Source organism: Pimephales promelas, chromosome 24 (assembly GCF_988280905.1).
Source record: "Pimephales promelas chromosome 24, fPimPro1.hap1.1, whole genome shotgun sequence".
NCBI classification, from domain to species: Eukaryota; Metazoa; Chordata; class Actinopteri; order Cypriniformes; family Leuciscidae; genus Pimephales; species Pimephales promelas.
The window spans coordinates 6,317,726-6,338,599 of record NC_142792.1 but is presented as its reverse complement, the minus strand read 5'-3'; the positions used below and the strand labels follow the sequence as shown (position 1 = coordinate 6,338,599).

General features: G+C 37.5%; 1 protein-coding gene across 2 annotated transcripts; it reads left to right on the top strand.

The window, feature by feature from the left end:
* The first annotated feature begins 85 nt into the window (after positions 1–85).
* On the top strand, positions 86–20,116 carry LOC120476787 (UPF0606 protein KIAA1549). Of its 2 annotated transcripts, none has more exons than XM_039667939.2 (22): positions 86–938; positions 1,938–2,161; positions 6,524–7,834; positions 8,276–8,364; positions 8,441–8,615; positions 8,915–9,045; positions 9,221–9,407; positions 9,495–9,554; positions 10,276–10,430; positions 10,517–10,694; positions 11,684–11,868; positions 12,064–12,269; positions 12,545–12,672; positions 12,952–12,966; positions 13,059–13,285; positions 13,411–13,640; positions 13,725–13,866; positions 13,939–14,292; positions 14,383–14,435; positions 15,318–15,454; positions 15,525–15,679; positions 16,272–20,116. In XM_039667939.2, exons 2-22 carry the CDS (start codon positions 2,038–2,040, stop codon positions 16,500–16,502), a joined length of 4,473 nt encoding a protein of 1,490 aa, XP_039523873.2. In that variant the 5' UTR covers positions 86–938; positions 1,938–2,037; the 3' UTR covers positions 16,503–20,116. The 2 variants fall into 2 exon arrangements, with proteins under 2 accessions (XP_039523873.2, XP_039523872.2); XM_039667938.2 differs by having other exon boundaries at positions 11,684–11,886.
* The last annotated feature ends 758 nt before the right edge of the window (positions 20,117–20,874 follow it).

Here is a 20,874-nt window from a genome sequence, read left to right as displayed (position 1 = left end):
CTGCAGTCTTGCAGGCCCACTGGTGTTAAGCACCAGGGCTTAAATGAAAATAACGTTAATTTGACCTTGCTGACCTTGCTCAATTGATTCAAAACCGATTAATTGATTAAATGTATACTCTAAGCTAGTTAAACTATAGTTAATCTTCATAAAGGAAAAAAAAGTATATATTAACTTTTTAATTTTTTCCAAACAATGTACAGGACGGGGACATCGAGAAAAAAATGTTTCAACTGAAACCTAAACAAATCGGTTTTGATACAGATTGCACCTAGAAAATTACTAAACGAAATAAATTTAAAGCATTTACCTTTCTAAAAGTAACTGAATTATTACAAATACAAATAATTAGGCTACACACAATCTCTTATACGTCCTCCAGGCCCTAGTGTAAAAGAACAAGACTATATAAAATTAAAATAAGATGAGCGTGAGAGGGTTGCTAAGGGATCCTGCTGAGAGCCAATGACAGACTCGTTCATTCTGTACGTTTCGTATGAATAAATAGAAGGGGCGGGTCATTGCCAAGCGCCGCAGATATCGATAAGGCGTAATTCTCCTGTGTGGAGTGTTTTATGCCGAAGAAATGGACATGGGCTGCCAACAATATATCCTAGAAGCGGCTCACGTATTTTTTTAAGCGGTGCAATTTGTCCAGCGTGAGTGGAAGCGATGGGATCTTGGGTAATGGGCCGTTCGTGGGAAGAGCGAGACCTTTATAACCGCTTCTGCACTACACCGGATACCGGGAAATGAACCACGCACGGGCAACGTTCTGGATACCGTCTATACGAGGAGCTGTCAGCATAAATTCATCTGATTTGATTCTCTGCATCGATATTCTCTATTTATGGCCGTTCTGTCATCTTGATATCGGGTGTGTGTAAAGGGGCGCGCGAGTGAGCCGCATCCGCGCGAGGTGCATTTCAACATGACAGGTAACGCAAACGACGGATATACGGCACTTTTCATTATCTGTATCTTTGCATGTCAACATCCCATTTAAAAATACCAAAAATATGTATATAACATGTGATGTAGGGGTTGGGGAGATCCTTGCGTCTGAAAGATGCCGTTTTTCCATCTTTGACCCTGTGCATGCGCTTCGTCTGTTCCCACATCCGCCCTCTTCTATCTGTACCGCTTTTTATCTGCTTCAGATCATGCCCGTTATCTCCATACCTGTCTGACATGATGCGCGTGATATTAACCTCACGGGAGCATCGGGCCGCGCGCACCGATGATCTGTAACCTACATTTCCACAGTCAGTGTGTATATTCACTTAATGGCATAGGTTTGCATGACATTTAAGTAAATGAAAATTATACTACGGATGATGCATGATAGATAGATATTTTGCTTTTAATGACATTTTTCAATATGTTTAGATATTTTACTAAGATTTAAAAAGATGACGATAAAACATTTCATGTTAATTTATTATAGGCTAATTATGAAAAATTAGATGTACACATAATGTAAACAGAAATAGTTCATTTTCAATATCGACCTGGTCGATACAATGTTTAATCACTAATTATTATGTAATGCAAAGATGGTCTGGAAATAATAAAAATTGTTTGCATAATCATAAAAATAAAAACATTTGATTGGAAGAGCATTCATAAAAGTTCAACTTTATATTGAAATCCCAGACTTTTGATTGCAGACTTTGGCATCTTGACCAACTGGACACATTCCAGATCTCTTCTGAAAGTTATTTTTCTCAGAAGACACATCTTCAAAACATACAATAAACAACTTATACAAGATAATATATATAGACTGGTGATACTATTTGGCAAAAATGGAAACTAAAAACTGATTGATTGATGTGGGGAGAATGATGATGATGCTTCCAATTCATCTTCATCTCTGAACTAATGTGAGATTCAGCTTTACTCTCTAACAGATTATGTGTTTTCCCTTCTCACAGCAATGTATAGAGGAAGGATACCAAGCGGGAAGACCTGTGGCTATCCGGGGGACATTTTATCAGGGTCAGATGGCCTGTCTTGAATAAGAAACAAGCAAAAATGGAGAGCTCCAGTTCAAGGATGGTCCTGAGGAGCTCCCGGCGTCTGCTCGGATGTTGTGCGCTTCTGCTCGCGACCGTGATGCTGGCGGGCTTCATCCCGACGTCCAGCTCACCCGTGGCAGGTATCTCATCATTGAAAGTTTGGCTTTACCATGTTACATTTCATTTGGTTTCTGTGAACCTATTGTGAGTCAATATCATAAATAGCAAGTCCTTTCCATCACAGATGATCTGAACGTCACAGAGACGGTGGGCGTACTGTATGTGCGTGTGATGCTCTCTTTGTGTGAATGACGTCTGTTGCTGTTAGAGGTGCAGAATGAATGGGATTCACAGTGAATTGTATTGAATTATGTGTGAGACAGTTCGAAGGAAGTGCATAGCTGCCCACACAGTGACTTTTTAGATTGATATTTCCTTGAAATGATGTGCTGACGATACAGATCAGAAATGGTCGGCTTATTTGGAGTTTCTTTTCTTTTATAGATAAAAGTTCTTTATTTTTATTGATAGTTCCATTAACATCAATGGAATCTTTCTATTCCACAAAAGGTTCTTTATAGTGGAAAAATATTCTATTCTTTCGATCATTAAAATGCTCTTCCCATTAAGATGGTTATTTTAAGAACTATTCAATGAAATGTTTGTTGGTTCATTGTTTTCTCCAGCTTCATTTTTAAGAGTCTAGAAACTTTCAATTGATCGAAAGGTTCTTTAAAGTGGGAAAAGTTCCTAAACTTTTTTTGTCACCCAAACCCCAGTTCGAAGTCAAATATTTACTATAGTCTACTGGTTAATATTTAAATATTTTAATGGCACATTTGCACACTCTAACAATGCTGGGTTGTTTTAACCCAACTTTGGGTCAAATATGGACAAACCCAAATGTTGGGTTAAAAATGTAATAAAAAAATTAACCCAATGGCTGGGTTTGTCCATATTTGACCCAAAGTTGGGTTAAAACAACCCAGGATTTTTAGATTTTAGAGTGCATGTTGATAATCATCATTATCGCAATAATTATTATTACTAGTAGTGGTAGCAATAGTAGTATTTTAACCAAATAAATACAAAAATATTATTGTTGTGAATTACAATTGTACTAATAATTATATTAGATAAGTTATTTAATAAGACTGTATAGCTATTAAAATGCAGCTTTTGATTTGATAATTGCGCTAAGCTATATTGTGGTTATCTTGCAGCCCCATTTGCTTCAATTATACATCAATTCACGATCCCCCACAAACTCCTTTTATTATTGAAATGTTCTTTACACTAAGAAAAAAAATGTTTGTTCACCGAAAGGTTCTTTCAAACCCAAATGGTTTGCCGCAAAAGCCAGCTTCTGGAACCTTTATTTTTAAGACAGTCGCTCAGTAACTGGAGATGTGCTGTTGTTGCTTTTGGCCGACAGCAGGCTGATTATTTGTTCACGCTGGTTACACATCACTGTAAGATACACACACACACTTAAACCCAGACAGATGGATGAGTGTCTCATCACTCTCTGAAAGGGAAGACGAAACTTTCTAATGCACGTTGGCTCACCCACTTCATCAAATACTGTAAAGGATGGGGGTTTGTTAGGAGTCACACACCCCGGCAAACCCACAGCTGTGATGGAAGTGTGTCCTGTGGTGGAACAGGCCCCCATTAAAGCCATTGATCCTGTGTGAGGAGTGGAGTCTCTCTCTCACACAATCTTTCTCTCTCTGTGGCTCTGCGGTATCTGATGGTCGGCATTGATGATTGGATTTAGTAACATCAAAGCTAAGTGGACTTCGGTCTGTAATAATGTGCTGCTATTCATAGATGCAGTTTCTCCTTTATGCCTGGGAATCTGTGTCAGTGGAATCAGTGTTCGTGTGCACGTGTGCGCGTGAGCTCATTCTGTCGGTGTGAGAAATGCCTGTGTGCTCTCTCCGCTGCTTCTGTAGCATACTGATGAAGCGGTCGCCGTGTGACATACTCCTGCAACACACACATGCAACACGCAGCATCACCATGGAAACACCTCGCCTGACCACGCCACACAGCCATTCATAGGCTGTGTGTGTGTGTGTGATACGGGGTCTCTCTCTCTCTCCCCCTGTGTGAAGTTGTGTTCTCCGCCGGGGATGCTCTGACAGTTAACTGAGTCTGAAGTTAATTACTGGAGTTATTTCGTATGTCGTTCCCCAGAGTGGCCCGCCCTGCAGTTTCAACACGCATACATTAGAGCCTTCCTTGACTGGGTGATGTACTTGACCAGATTTAAAAGGGACTATTTAACCAAAATTTCAAATTCAGTCATCATTTACTCACCTTTATGTTAAAAGTTTCTTTCTTCAGCGAAAGAAAATATTTTGAGGAATGACTCTGTGTTGTCTGTGTAATGAAAGTCAATGGGGTCCAATGTCGTTTGGATGCTAACATTCATTAGAATACTGTCTAATACATTTTCTTATATTTTTAAAAAGTAAAAGTGTTGATTTTTACTGTAGTGAAGAATTCGAATATTGTCTTTGACTTCTGTGTTTGCGGTAGATCTGTATATTTCGATTTTGTATCATTATAATCTTGTAATTATAGCTGGTGAAGTGGGTTTACTTATTGTAGAGTTAAGGCATTGTAATGTTTGAAGCGGATGATGTCGGTTCATTCATAAATCTGTAAGATCTTACATCTACATAAAGTCATACTATAGGTCTGGCTAAAATAATAGTTTTCTTCTATTTTAACTCTCATTCTCAGTGTCATTGTCCATAAATGATCACTCTTGCTGAAGTAGACGACAGTTTGGTTCGCAGCACTTTACTTTTTATAAAGTATAGCTATATAAAATATAGCAACATTTGCTTTCTGATGGTTGGCAAACAGGTCCAGAATTTTTGTTTGTTAGTTCAGTGTTATTATGACTCACTAAACAGATGGATTGCTATTTTTGACAAGTGTTTTTTAACAAGATGAACAGCGATATTTGGCCTGAGGAAACATGACAAGGCATGTCTATGTCTGGCACTGTCTGGTACCACCATGAAGTTTGAAGCCATTCGAATTCAGTTTGACGTTCAATTTCAGTTAAAGGATCTTTGCTACTGTACGTGTTGTATGCTAGTATGACACACTGGCCTACTAATGTCACTCAGCTGCCCTGTACTCCCCTGCTTCCCCACACTGTGCTGTTCAATCAGCCTCATTACCCACAAACCCTCTGTTCTACTCTCAGTGGCCCACAATGGCGATGAATCACAGTCACATTAATGAAAGGCCAGCTCTCATAGGCAGCCTCGGTACCATATGGCTCGTTGAAATAAAGAACAGTCATTTTATGAGTCAACGGTGTCACATTTACTGCCATAGTAAGACTTATGAAATGAGTTTTAGTTTAGCTGTTGTTATTTCAGTCCGTGCTAAACCATAATTGGATCATGATTTTCATGAAAATTGAAATTATTGTTTTGTGCACTTTTAAGAAAACAGATCCACAAGCTGCATGGACAGTGGCCACCAGATGGCGGTCTGTGCCTCTCAATATTCAGATTATGGGGTTTCAAATGGTTGATTCATAAACCATCACCTCTATTAGCTTTATATTAATTGTAGTTTAGGTTTTAGTAATTATGTCTTTATTTCAGTTTTCTGATTGTCTTTTTTTAGTTTAAGTTTTATATTTATATACAATTATTGAAAAGGTATTTGTAATTGACTAAAAGCTAAAAACTATAAACTAAAAGTTTTAGTTGTAGTTAACAACTATAAATAAAGTATATTTATGTAATATATTAAGTATTGTAATACATTAGGATAATATATTAGCATATATTTAGCATAATTCTAAACATCATTTTAACCCCATACAGTAAGTCTGGAATAAAATGATAATTGAGTAAGTTGTGTATGTGAGATAAGTGTGTATGTATATATATAAATACAGTATATTACATTTATGAACTTTTATGTTATATTTGACAGCACTAATAATTAAATATTCTGTTTGAATCATGTGATCAAAAAGACTCGATGTCAATATGAAATATGCTGAAATATTAATATAAAATTGTTTTATTTTTATTGTTATTAGTAGTAGAATATTATTATTATTATTATTATTGCATCATGCTAAAAAAGAGCTGTAAGTCATGGGTCATGGGCACACAAACAGCCCAGTTTTCAGAAAATGGCCTAATATTTGTTAAAATAGCTTTCAGAAGCCTTTTATTTTGCTCATGCAACCTATTCATATGTATGTAGATTTAGATTGATTGTTTAAGATCTTAAATTCAATTTAATAATCATCCATAGAGCTAGTTTGCATAGAAAAGTTGTGAAAAATGACTGTCTTGTGTGCAATCTGGGCTCTTCCTGAGCTGTGTGTTATGAACGATTTGGATGTGTTGTATGTATTTACACTCAGTCCTTCTGCTGTTTGCAAATATTGAATTTCTTGTTGTTTGGTTTTGGCACAGTCAAACTTTTCTGTTTCTTTTATCTTTCCGAAGTGGAGCTCCCATCCAACATGTCTAAAAGGAGTCTCAATCAACTTCCAACAAGACCACATTCACCTCCTGCCTTATCTTCATCATCTTCGTCTCCTCAGCGTTCAGAAAGAACCAGGCGTCCAGCTCACACGCCACCAGGTGCCAAACATCCCTCGTCCTCTGGTCACCACGACAGTGCCTCCAGTATAGATCCCACCCCTTCCCTTAGCTCCGAAGGGTCGGGTAACCTGGGCGACGGGGCCCAGGGCATCCACTTGCTGTTACGGCCCCCAGACCTTCTAACGCCCAGCCAGATGCCTCCTCTCCATGGCAACAGACCGCCTACGCCAGCCCCCCCGACCCTGGTGCAGCCCGAAGACCTGTATCCCGCCCACTCTGCGGAGGTGGACTGGGGATCCGGAGACTACCTAGAAACTCTTACGTTCATGGGATCCGAAGGGGAGGAGTTTTCTCTCGTCACCACCCTTCCTACCCATGTATACGATCCGTATGATGCCGACGATGACGCCACAGTCAGCTACAACACAGCTTTCCCTTCTCGTCCCATCCTGCCCCTCTCGTCCAGAGACCTCCAGCCCAGCGCGACCGTAAAATACGGGAATAACTTAAGGACGGCTCATCCTACTGATCCCCGCCTTCCATTGGCTCCTGACTCTGCCCACACAAGCGATATGGACGATGATTTGGATTTCGATTGGGCGGAGCTTTTTCCCATTGAGCCAACTGAAATGCTGCTTCCCGACATGAACAGTTTGGAATACTACAACACGTTGCAAGCCAAAGAAAACGCTAGTATTGCGAGGAACAGGACGCACCCTCACATTACCCCAACGCACACTGTAGAAACCCCCCACACTACCACTGCAACTTTGGGAAAAGTCCCTGATCATATTGACCTGACAGCCCCTCAGCCCATTCCATCAGTGACCCCAACTCCACCCCAAAAACCTAAGCCTCCCATCCCTTCAACCACCGAGACACAACGACCTCCTGAAGCCCCAAAGAAGGGTGTTCATTCCATACCCACGTCCCATGGGGGCAAAACCCGACCGTCAGTGCCAACCGCCCTGCCTCCACCCGGCACCTTTGAGGGTCCAGTAATACAAGCCGTCACGCTGAAGCCCCCCGCTACGAAACCCCGTACAACCACCATCAAAACCCCCATCAGAACTACAACTACAACTAAAAGCACGACTACCACGAGCACCACCAAAAGCCCACCGCCTACAACTCCCAGAATTCCTCTGTCCATCGCACCCCGACAGTACATTTGCAACATCACCAAACCGGACATGTACCTAGTTAGAGTGGGTAAGACAACAAGATATTTTAATTTTGGGAAATTATGGATGCACAATAAATCCGTAATATATAAATTACTGGCTGATTACAATGTTCTCTTTATGCATATTAATTTTCTATATAAATAATCACACTAATTTATCATTTAAATTTAACACATTCATTTTTGTTTTAATTGATTTGTTTTGCACTACCAGTATTTATAATTTTTTTGTATACCTTATATATAATTTGTCATTATTGTCATTAATGTTTTCGCATTTAGTTCATCTTTAAAATCTGTTATAATTTACATTTAAGTAAGACTTAAATAATGTAACACTGTTAAATATAATCTTTAGTGTGTTGAGATGGCTAAAAAAATAGTTCTCATTTATTTGTGTACTCCTATTATTTCACTTTATATAAAGGTATATCTTTTTTGTTCACCTTCTCGTGTGACTCTTGCAGGAATGCCAAGTGGGTCATCCGTGGCGTTTGCCAAAGCTCACGTGCGGGAGATTCTTCGACGAGAGTTCAACCGTTCAGTTGAGCTACAGGTCAGTGCATAAGATCACAACAGATTCAGCATTTTATCTTTAGGACGACTGATATCAATCTGTGCTATCAATCCAGGTCCTCAAAGCCCCGCCCAATTTCATCTTCCGGGCAGTCTCCGGGCCATTAGTGTACACTGCTGTGTCCGTCATCAATACTCTCCGCCAATCAGCACACAGCACTTCTTATTCTACCATTCTATCCGTCACAACCATATATGCCGTGCCCGATTACAAACATCAGGTCCACACAGGTGAGAGAGACACCAACATATAACCAGAGAATGGCATGCTCACGTGTGATTAACTCAAAAAAGGAAACAAAAAAGTTACTTCATTAATTAATTTATTATTATTTAACATTGTTTCTGAGCCAAATTCTAAAATAAATTATAAAACTAATTTTTTAAATGATAAAAAACAAATATTTTAAAATTATGTCATATTAATTAATTTTTTTTTAAATAATTGTATTATATAATTTAGAAGTATAATATAAATATTGTATTTATATTTGAAGAATGAGTGTTATATTAGATTATTTTTCTTGCAGTGCTGCAGTTTGTGCCGAGTCATGTGGACGTGCGTCTGTGTAGCTTCAGCGAGCGTGTGGAGAAGGGGCTACTTATGGCGTATGCGGAAGTACGCAAGCGCTCGCAAGAAAATGGAAATTTCTCAGTTCACGTACGTAAATCCTTTAGAACCAGTGGCAAAGACAAATTCAAAATAAAACACATTTTTAGCACTTTACATAAATTTGAACACTTACTGTTCATCCATTGTCATTAAAAAAAGTTTAATTCTGTGTTTTGTGTTTCTTTAAATTGTATTGATAATGCTGTATCATTGCTTTGTCTAGATTGTGAATATCACTAGTAGCGTTCCTAAGGGTCAGCGGCAGCAGAAGGCTCCGGTGGACATCACCTTTGCTGTGCGTGACTCCCAAGGCTTCCTAACGGGTTCAGACGTGAGTGGCCACATGAGGCAGCTCAGCACTGTGGAGTTCAGCTTCTATCTTGGTTTTCCTACCCTGCAGATCGCTGAACGTGAGTTGGCATATACACACACAGGCTCTTTTTGTCTTCATTTATTATGAACCTTTTTCATTTATCATTTCAATTTTTGCCTTCCAGCTTTAAATTATCCTGAACTGAATGTGTCCCACCTTTTACGCACATCCTGGGTGAAAACAGGTATGTGGATGTATTAGAAATCGATTTTGAGATGTTAAGATGTTTATGTTATTAAGACCAATATTGGAAGTTTATCATTATTTAAGTAAAATATAGATTGTTACATACAGTATAAAATAGGTTTTATTTCTAGATTGTTGGGTGGCATACAGGATTGATGCTGGTCCGTTCTGTACACGAAAACAGCCAATATGTATATTTAAAAATAATAATAACAATATAATGGACAAATTAATTTACTTAATAGTGTTTAGATGAACACTGTTTTGTCATATCATCTGATCTATACATTTTAGATAATAACAATATAATGCAATACAATACAATATAAATAAAAAAATAATAATATCAATATAATGGACAAATTAATTTACTTAATGGTGTCTAGATGAACACTGTTTTTGTCATATCATCTGATCTTTACATTTTAGTAAAAAAGGTAAATATTAAAAATAGTAAAATAGTAAATACTAAAAAAACATTTTAGTATTATAACCCGTAGTTATAATAATCAAATAATTAAAAAAATAATAATTCATATCAATAAATAATTATTAAAGAAGCAATATTATGTTTGAGGTTAGTTATGTTAGGTAAATATAAATATTTTTCATTGAAGTTATAGAATTAATTCATATAATTATAATTATGTATAGCAGCTATACATTTTTAGTAAACATACAAATATTAACATTTTCTTTTTCATGCGCATTTGCTATAGTTTTATTGGGTGTGTTGGACCAGCGTGTGAATGAAAGGACGTTCCAGGCCAAAATGGAGAGGCGGTTAGCACTGCTGGTCGGAGAGGGACTTGGGATTGGGGTTAGCAATCGACGATGGAGAAGAGCTACTAGTATTGGCAACAACAGTGTGCAGGTACATACAAACACACATACAAAAGTGAACACACTTTTTTTACATAACCCACACATGACATAAGCATGAACCCTGGTGTGCCTCAGATCGTTCGAGCGTCCCGTCTGGATGGCCCAGACTACCCGTTGGAGCTGGTGTATTTTGTGGAAGCGGGGTCAGGAGAGAGACTGCCAGCCCAGGCCACTGCAGTCATGCTCAACAGACTGAACCTGCAGAGAGCTGCCATCGTACTGGGCTACAGAGTACATGGAGTTTTGGCCACACGTGAGTCGACGCATTGGCTTTATAGGGGTCCTGACATGGTTTTTTAACCATGTTTTGGTTAAATGTTTTTTTTACATTGTTAATAAAGTTTTTACTCACAAAACTTTTTTTTTAAGGCTTGTCAGTAAATTACCAGTTATGATTGGCTAACGTCATCGTATAGGGAAAAGTATCAACGGCCCCTCACTATTGCATGAGATTAAGTGTTTTAAAAACAACCATATAAAACTGAAATTTAAAGACAAAGCATTATGAAATTGTTTACTTACAGATTGCAAAGTAGCTGCTTTAAAATTCAATGCAGTTGGCTGCTTCATCGTTGAACAAGATTTTCTTTTCAAACTTTCGATTACACTGTGTCTGCAGTCAAATGCTCCGAACAAACATACAGTCCTCTGAATCGACTCAGGGCGTGATTAAAAATGATCCACTTGTTCCTGATGCCTCAACCCTTCCGTACAGAGATGCAAATGAGCTGTTTAAACGGGACGCGTCAAAGTGAGCGTTCCTTTACGCTTCTATGTGTCCTGTTGTCAGCTGACAACGGGTATGTCAGAAACTGAACGCACATCTGTATACTGTGTATCCAGTCTAGACCGCGTCAGTAATTTTATAATGGGTTCTATTTGCTTTTGACGTGCCTTTAAGCGAATGAACTCCCGTGGGCGGGGCCTATGGTGCAATGATGTGAAACTATTCAATGTCTTGCTCTAGACTAGAGGCAGTCATATGAAAATGTATTTTGCTGTGTGACGTCACAGATACCGCAATATCCAAACAAGCTATTTTTGGAGCCTGGTTGAATAATTTTTGTAATAAAGAGGCCGTTTTAACCATGAAAATTGCAGGATGTTTTAATGATACAAAAACCTCTTACATGTGAAAAGCTCAAGGAAAATTGTATTTCTCAAGTCGTGACCCATTAAAGACACTATTTCAATTAGAAAATGGTATCTTTTTGTGCCAAATATCTCATTACTCTGTTTCAGCGGTGGAGAAGCTGGCCCTTCCGCCCTCTGAGACTCAGTCCAGTAACATTTGGCTGATCGTAGGAGTTGTGGTCCCAGTGCTGGTGGTCATCCTCATCATCATCATCCTTTACTGGAAACTGTGCCGCTCTGAGAAGCTGGAGTTTCAACCAGACGCCATGAGCACCATCCAGCAGAGACAGAAGGTCTGGGTCTCTGAGTGTGTGAGTGTATGAATGTGTTGCCCACTCATAGACACTACATGTGAAGGAGATTCGTGACTGTGCTCATTATTGCTCACCCATGTCAAGAGCTTTTACAGAAAAATGAGCTACTTTGCAACAGTTAATTTAGCATGTTGTACATATTTACTGTCCATTCATGTGTGTTTGTGATTTTAGTTGCAGCCTCCCAGCGTTAAAGGTTTTGATTTCGCTAAGCTACACCTGGGGCAACACAGTAAGGATGACATCATGGTAATCCAAGAACCCGCTTCTTTACCGCCGCCTGTTAAAGAGGCCACGCCCTCAGAGGGCGGAGAATTGAACACTCCTAAATCGAAGAGCTCATCTACAAAAGCGTCACGTGCTGCACGGAGAAGAGGCCGGTAAGGAACCGTTGATCATGTGATGTGGATTGCGAGTGAACAGGTTCTGTTTGTATCAGTGGTATTTCAGTATTGTTTGTATTTATATTTTCATATTTGTCATTTTTATGTGTTTTTCTCTTACTATTTAGGTTTTATTTCAGTTTTAGTTTTTATTTATGTACAGTTAGCAATTTTTATTGCTTCAGGTTGGCATAATTGCCGAACTTCACAATAACAAAGGTTTGTCTGGTTTATATTCGAGTTTTTAATCACACAAATTGTGTTTTTGTCAGATTGTCTCCATCTGATGGAGATTCGTTAGGAAGTGAAGCATCCAGCGGTAGAGAATCAGCTGAGGAGAGCACCAGACCTGCTGTGACCCCAAGTGACTGCAAACCCCAACATCGCAAGAACAAGCATGGTACCATATGGCACACACACACACACACACGTTTCTGAACGAATCCCCGTTTTTAACAAATCGGGTGAACCAACGATTAAATGGTCCATTGATAAAGAGAACCATTTACATCGTTCGCACATAATATTCTTAAAATTAATTATAATAATTCTAATATAAAGTGTAAGATAAAGTTGCTTTGGAATGATTTGTAATGTGAAAAGCTAAATTAAATGACATATCAAATACAATGAATGAAATTAAACCTCTTTGTCTCCATTCATTCCTGCGGTTCAACAGCAAAAAACAAACATGGTAAGTTTCTTTACCCAAAGTCAAGTTGCATTCGCATATTGTTAGTTAAAAAACAAAAATCGTGACCTTTGCCATCTGGCCTTGATGTTCAGGTACTCAGCCTGGAAGTGGTGTGGATGAGCAGTTGTCCTCGTCGTCCATATTTGAGCATGTGGACCGCCTGTCTCGAGGTTCGTCAGATGGAACTCGCAGAGTGTCCAATAAGATACAGCTTATTGCCATGCAGCCCATGCCAAGCCCACCCTCCTATCCACATAACCAAGCCCTGAGTCCCAACCTGACGGACAAGATGCATGACGGAGCCAATGTCAACAGTGAGGTAAGCTCACACTTGCATAATGCAACATTTCCCAAAATATTCATCAATAAATGATGTGTGATTTGAATTCAAGTCATCTTTAAGAAAACATTCATAACTTATTCCCATTCCTCCAACTGACGCAGATCCAAGTGGCCTTAAGGCATAAATCCGAGATTGAACACCATCGCAATAAGATCCGCCTGCGTGCCAAGAGAAAGGGCCACTATGAGTTTCCCTCCATGGAGGACATCATGGCAGCGTTCGCCGACAGCTCCGAGCAGCAGCGAGTGTATCAACAAGCTCAGGAGCAGATACACAAGATCCTGCATCCTGAGGAACACACGCCTTCATCGCGTGGAGAGCCACGCAAAAGGTCAGTGGAAATAAATCTCACTTGTCTTGTACTTCCCCAGTTTGCCACCAAGGAAAGTGAACGCAATTTGTTTGGGAATTGCAGTTCCAGAGGAAAACGCTCTCCCAGGCACAGACAGAGACCAAATTTGAGTGGAAGCGGAAGTCTCAGAGACAAAGATCGCCTCATTAATGACGGAGATGCCACGTACAGGAAGTACCCCGGGGTCAACAACGTAGCCTATGTGGTAGGACACACACATATGTGCATACACATATCTGAACTAAAACACGCAGACTGACCGATTCTCTTCCTGTAGTCTGATGCAGATCAGCTCCCAGATGCAGAAAGCCCTTCTCCTACTGATGAGGTGTTTTTGGACCCTGGATCGCCACCATCTGGCCCCGCCCCTGCTCCGCCCACCTACACACCCCCTCAACCAACCATCGAAGAAGCTCGGCAGCAGATGCACTCCTTATTGGATGATGCTTTTGCTCTCGTCTCGCCCTCTTCTCAAGGAAGCCCCGCTCCTCTAACGTTCACTGGCATTACCGCGGTCACTGGCGTCGAAGGAATCAGCCCCGGTCAACCCTCCAGCCCATCCTCACGCCCCTCACGCCAATGGGGCTCCTCTTCTTACCCAGCAGCCCCTGCACACAGTCCTTTCTCTGCTGTGAGTGACTGTGGAGATTTGAATGCTAAAAGTTGAATACAACTAATGTGACGCTTTATGTGAAATATCTCTTCTCTCTCTGCTCTGTAGAGGTATGCTGAGTTAGGAATGTCTCCCACATCGGTACAGGGTTTACTGCAGAGGTGAGGAGGATTCTGGGAGGTTTTATGGAATAAGCTTACAAGAACAGTTAGGAGGAAGCAATTTGATATGTTAATATGATGAAGAAGGAAAATGTTCCTGGTTAAACTGGTATCACAACCCTCCATCTTGAAAACAATTGTGCTGATCTGCAAAGAAGGCCTTGTATTACCTCATTTGATCCTGTTGAAAAAAATCGTTAAAAACTTTCCATCATTTACAGTTTTTTCACAAAATAAGAATGAAGATTGTTCAAATTATATATATATATATATATTCACTAATAAAAGCAGGAACATGTTTCGTTTTCATAACAAAAATGTAAAAGAACTTTAAAATAAATAATAACAAAATAAAAAAATCCTGTTGCTGTGTGGATGTAGTAAACCACCCTCAGATTTAGTAGATAACATCTGGGTCATCTTTGCAGAAGACTACTAAAAGTAAAACTGCTACAAAATGCACATCATATTTTGTGTTTGTATTGGATTATTAGTATTGGATTTCTTGAATTGTTGGTATTTTGTTAATTATTTATTTCTCCCTGATTCTCACAAAATATATTTAAAAAAATATATATATTAAAAATATTTTTAAATATTCAAAACTTATATATTTTAAATGATATTTTATGAAATATACATATATTTTATGATACAGTGTGTTATTCTAGAGCAAAACAGGCACTATTTGTTGAAATCAGCACCCCAAAATTAGTAAGAAACAAGTATTGGATTTCATCCAGAAAATAGGATGCAAGGTGGTGTTATCAGAGCGAATATCAAGTTTGAGTACAGGAAAAACTAACTTGTTAATCTGTCTTCTAGTGTATAAATATTGATCTTGTTTAGATTGAATATTTACTTAGCAGATTATTTGTATAGTTTTGACAGGCAGGCGCAAGGCTCTGCGTATCTGGCATCAGCAGAGATGCAGTCCGATCCTGGATACTCTAGCAGGGGACAGTATGGAGAAGAGATGCCTTCATCTTCTCGGCCACGGCCAGTGGGGGGAAGCACAGGTAAAGGTCATATTAGTTCAATTTAACGTGCTTTATGTGCTATAATTATTGCTATATGTTGTGTGTGTAGGTGCACAGTTGCATCAGCTGACACAAGTGGGCTTGTCAAGTCGGATTGGAATGTATCCTGGAGTTGGCCGTAGTGTATCTGGACCCTCGGGATCAAGCTGGACACAGTACCGCTCAGATGAGGAGATCTCTAGGCCAGGATCCAACCGAGAAGCTGTAAATCAAACATACACATTCATTATAACTTTTTCAGAATTGCACTAGTAAATATAATATTATGCCATTCAATATGGGATGTTATAAAATCCCAAAACTGCACTGCAGTTTAGCTGCATACAATAAAAATCAATGGCAAAAGTGTGAATGGGCAAATAATAATAGCCTAACATCATTTAATTGGTTTAATTTTTAAATCAAGATCATTCAAAATATTTATTTTTAATCATTTACTTAATTTTAAATATAAAATATTGAAATGTAATTTATTTAAAATGTATTTAAAATAAAATGTATATTTTAAATGCATATATTTCTATATAATGTATATTTAATTTAAGTTTGTGTGTGTTTAATCTGTATGTTTGTTGGTATTTTATTCATTTTTTCTCCCCATCTCTGATTCTCAGAGAAAATATTTAACTTAATTTATGTATTATATATATATATATATATATATATATATATATATATATATACATATATATAATTGAATTTAAGTTTGTGTTTAAGCATAATCTGTATGTTTATTGTTTTCCTGAATTGCTGGTATTTTAATCATTACTTCTCTCTTCATGTCTGTTTCTCTCAGATACTGACATTCCCAGAATACTCTTCATCACCTGTATTCCAGATGCCCAGGACATCCCTGCAGGATCCCACAACACCCCAGGCCCACCTGGAAGCCTCGAGCGCGGGGTACGTTGCCCCCGAGGAGCGTTCTCCACCCCCTCACTCCTCGGCCTCTCTCATCAAGGCCATCAGGGAAGAACTGCAGAGACTTTCTCAGAAACAGGCTGCTGTTGTCAGCTACCACAGTTGAGAAAGACCATTCCAAAACCCCAGTCCTGGTTAACTTCCCGATGTACCACATAAACAACCTCACAAATCCCAACACAGCTCGATGGCTGAGAAACTGCTTTACACAAAACCCAAACCAAAATCTTCAAATTCAAGTACGGCTGGTCTGTTACATATGAAGAAATACTAGCAATCATCCCTGCTTGTATCGGCAGGAAAATTCCACGGTTTAAATGTCACTGCTGACATGCAGAAAATTCAACTAAATACTCTCTCCTATGATTCACAATAAAAAACACACCCTAAACGTCCTGTCCAGACTGTTTAGAAAAATAGACAAAGTTGCCCCGTATTCAGACTCTCAATTTGCATGCTGAGAGTTGTGAACCTTCAAGACTTAGTGCTGACTGTTGCTAATGTGAAACTCACTCCCATTCAGTTCCATGTCTCTCAAAGTGCTTCCTTCAAATGGTTCATCTTCGTGTCTCCGGACTTCCTCTGGTGCTAAAAATCATTTCTGGGCTGTGCCACAATACCACAAACTAGCCCTGGCCAAAAACTCTGAAGTGGCTTTCTTCTTTTTTTCTTTTTTGCCGCTATCCTGTTCTCCCAATTATTCAAGACGGATTATCAAGTAGAAACGTGCTCTGTTCCACAATCTAGTGAGCCTCCCGGAAAAGGTACCCAACATAATTATTCAATTAATTTTCACCAAATTATAATTCTTCACAGAGAAGGCAAACCCACACGCATGGTGAACGAGGCAAGAGAAACGTCCATTATAAAGTTTTATAAAAACGTTCAAATAATTATTTAGCTCAACATTTGTGCGTTCTGTGTATTTTTATATTTATTAGAGTGTCACGCCTTTAACTTCGCAAAATGCTGACGTCAGTCTAGAGAAATGTCAGATATAAAGTTTGATGAATTTCATTGAGTAACGTTACCCAAAAATTTTACCCAAAATTTGCGAGTTCTGTGTATTTTTATACTTCTTAGACTGAGAGTCCTTGAAAGAGACTTTGGCTTAGCAAAATGCTAATATCAAAATCTGGTCTAGGCAAGAGAAATGTCTATTATAATGATAAGTAGCTTAGCTTATATTATTTTACTCAGCATTTGTGAGCTCTGTGTATTTCTTACTTATTAGAGTATCACGCCGTTAGCTTAGCAACATGCTAACGTTAAACTCGTTTGATTGACATCAATTGCAAATCGAGTCAATATAGTGTTTTCCAAATGAGCTACTTATGAGGTTCCATGACATTTGGGATGTCCAGCAGCTCACTAGTTTTTGGAACAAAACCTTCAGGTCTTGCCATACATTTGAGCTCCGAGTACTTCAAACTCTGCAGGGGAGGGAAACAGATTTTGTTAGGATTGTAAACAGTGAAGTTACTCTGAGTTTTTGAGCCAGCCCACATGTGGAGATGATCGACAGGCGGCCTCAGTTGCAGACCAGCATGGTTCCCAAGCCGAGAAACATCATATTACTTTGTCCAACCGGTCTGCATCTGAGGAAAAGTATCAAAGCAAACATCCATGATGCCCGTGTGTATTCTTTTGAGCTCGTTTTGCCAGTGGGTTATGTTGGCTGTCCAATCATTTCAGTGTCTTTCTAAAGTATGGCTGAGGTAGTTTCTCAGTTGATATTAATTTTGCACATTTCCTCATCTTTGCACATTCATATCATGGTGATAATGGAAGTCAATCAGTTAAAGAGTTTATTGTGGAAAAGAGAGTATAGTATACAGTATCTATATAAATACTATAAAGAAAGATATAAGCGAGTTCATATTCTATACAAATATATATATATTGCATATTAATGTCTTAACTCATTGAGCACAATCTGATTATATGTTAGATTATATGTTAAACATATTAGATTGTATTTATTTTTATTGTTATGAAACGTATTAAAGATGTGGGAAAAGTGTTGTTATGGGACATTTAAAAAAAGACCAAATCACTGTTGAGGCATATAGTTCCTTTAGCTTCGTAATTCAGTAGGCATTATCAATGTATTTTCATGTAAATGGTCATGTTGATTTGCACAGAGTTGTTGTAAAGATTCCTTTAAGGAAATGTGTTGAGGTTAATGGCCTTTAATTGCCTGTACTATTTTCCCTCTCTTTATTGTTATTAATTTTTATTATTTATTTTGGTTATACAGGGTTCCCACACTCATGAAGAACTTGAAAATATCATGGAAAATTCACATTTTTCAAGCTTGAAAAAAATGTCATTGAATGATTTTTATCACAATTTTCATAATTTATATCACATTTTCTAGATTTCAGGTTACATCATATATCTAGTAAATATTTCATTAGCTCGAAATTGCTTTTTGGGAGTGCAATAAAATGATTTTAAAAATCGTTATCCAATAATCATGACTGTAAATCAATAATCAACTAATTGAAAAGTCATGGAAATGTATTGGTCAAAAGGTGTGGAAACCCTTTCGGTCTTTGTTTTTTTTTATTTTTTTTATTCCTGTCTTTTTTACATCTAGAATTTTCCTTTCTTCATTCTTTCTATATTTCTATCAATCATGTAGACTCCTGGCAGGCCTTAAATTGGTACGCATGTGAAGTGATGGATTATGCTTTATTTCTTCCTTGTTTATTTTGTGTGATAATGTCTTGATGGGCATGCTAATAGTCTTTAAAAATATTGAAAAATACTACGAACAAGCTTGATAGAATTTAACTTACATTGAAAGACTAATATGTAATGGTTCATTAGACTAAAAACTAATGGTCAAAGCACAGAGAAACCATCCTGATCATCAAAAAAAGAAGAAGAAATTTTCAGTATTTTGTCATTTTTAAATCTGAATATTTTTGAAAGTATTTGAAAATCAATATTTATGACTAAAATATATCCCATAGAAAGAGTATTAATATGTAAACGGACATTTCTCCATATTTAAATATTCAGTATGTAGTCCACAGTTGACCGAGGCAAACATCGTTGTCAGACGCCCCCTTTCCCACTGTGCAAAGACCAACTGCTTTTTTTTCTCTCTCATATTTTATTTTATTTTTTTTCTAATTTTGTATATTTCTTAATGAGAAGTGTACGGATTCATAAAAAAGACTATGTTGAGAATAAGTGTATAAGTTATATTTCAGTCAATTGATTAACATGGTGCTATACTCAATGTGAGTGTGTGTGAGAGGTATTTTGACTGTCTGAAACCATCAAACCCTTACAGCGTTTAACTGAACTTAATCATATATTTATAGCAATTACAATGTGCAAACTCTGAGATTAATTGAATGCAGTGTGTGAGAGAGAGAGTGTGTGTGTGCGTGCAATAGTATACCTCCCCCTGTCCCTATGTCAGTGCCATAGTGGATATCATAGGAATGTAAACTAAATCTTACAGAAAGTTATTTTTTCATTTAATTTAAACTACCTGAAATCTAACCACATTTTCATCTTTTTTTGTTAACAATGCTAACACCATCTTTGTGATCCTATCATGCAGGTGTATGTGTATATTATATATATATACACTTCTGTCTTGTTTCTTTCTCTCTTGGTCTCTGCAAACTGCATCCCAGTATTTGATGTTTAATGTCTCTATATTGTTGTGTAAATTAAATAATAAACAATGTGCCGTCAGTTATGTCTCTTTCGTGTCAGTACTGGGTGTAATTTATCTAATACAATCTGTAATGCAGCATAAATCTAAAAAAAATATATTAATAATAGAATCTGAAGCTATTGGTCTTGTAATAGGCTATGTAACCATAAGTGCACTCTATCTATCTATCTATCTATCTATCTATCTATCTATCTATCTATCTATCTATCTATCTATCTATCTATCTATCTATCTATCTATCTATCTATCTATCTATATTGGAAGATGTAGTTCAAGATTCAGATATGGCTTCAATAAAAAAATAACATGGTATAAAATAAAATAGGCCTAATTCTGAAATGTAAACTTGTAAAGGATTAACTAAACATTTAATTTAACACTTTTTCAAATAAACATCTATCTAATCAATGTACCCAGGTGAAAAGGAAATGTATTTAAAATGTACTTATTTTGATATACTTAATGTATTTTAAGTGCACCGTATTAAATATGTATTAAATGTGCTAAATTGAAACAACTTCAAGTATATTAAGTGTACTTTAATATGTATTTAAGTTCAATTTTAAGGTAATAGTAATATATTTTATTATATTAAATTGTGCTAAAATGGAACCATTTTAAGTACATTTAATGTAATATAATAGCACTTATTTAAAGTGTATTTTAATACACTTTAAATCGATTTTAGAAATACAGCATTAGTATATTTTAGCTTCACATTAATGCGTTCTAAGTATATTTTAAATATAATTTCAGCTTATTAATAATGTATTTG

Bases quoted from the DNA above. Each gene is read 5' to 3' on its own strand.
- LOC120476787 (XM_039667938.2), top strand. From the start codon at position 2,038: ATGGAGAGCTCCAGTTCAAGGATGGTCCTGAGGAGCTCCCGGCGTCTG. The intron at 14,293-14,382 runs GTGAGTGACTGT...TCTGCTCTGTAG, and splicing joins CACACAGTCCTTTCTCTGCT to AGGTATGCTGAGTTAGGAAT. The intron at 15,680-16,271 runs GTAAATCAAACA...TGTTTCTCTCAG, and splicing joins CAGGATCCAACCGAGAAGCT to ATACTGACATTCCCAGAATA.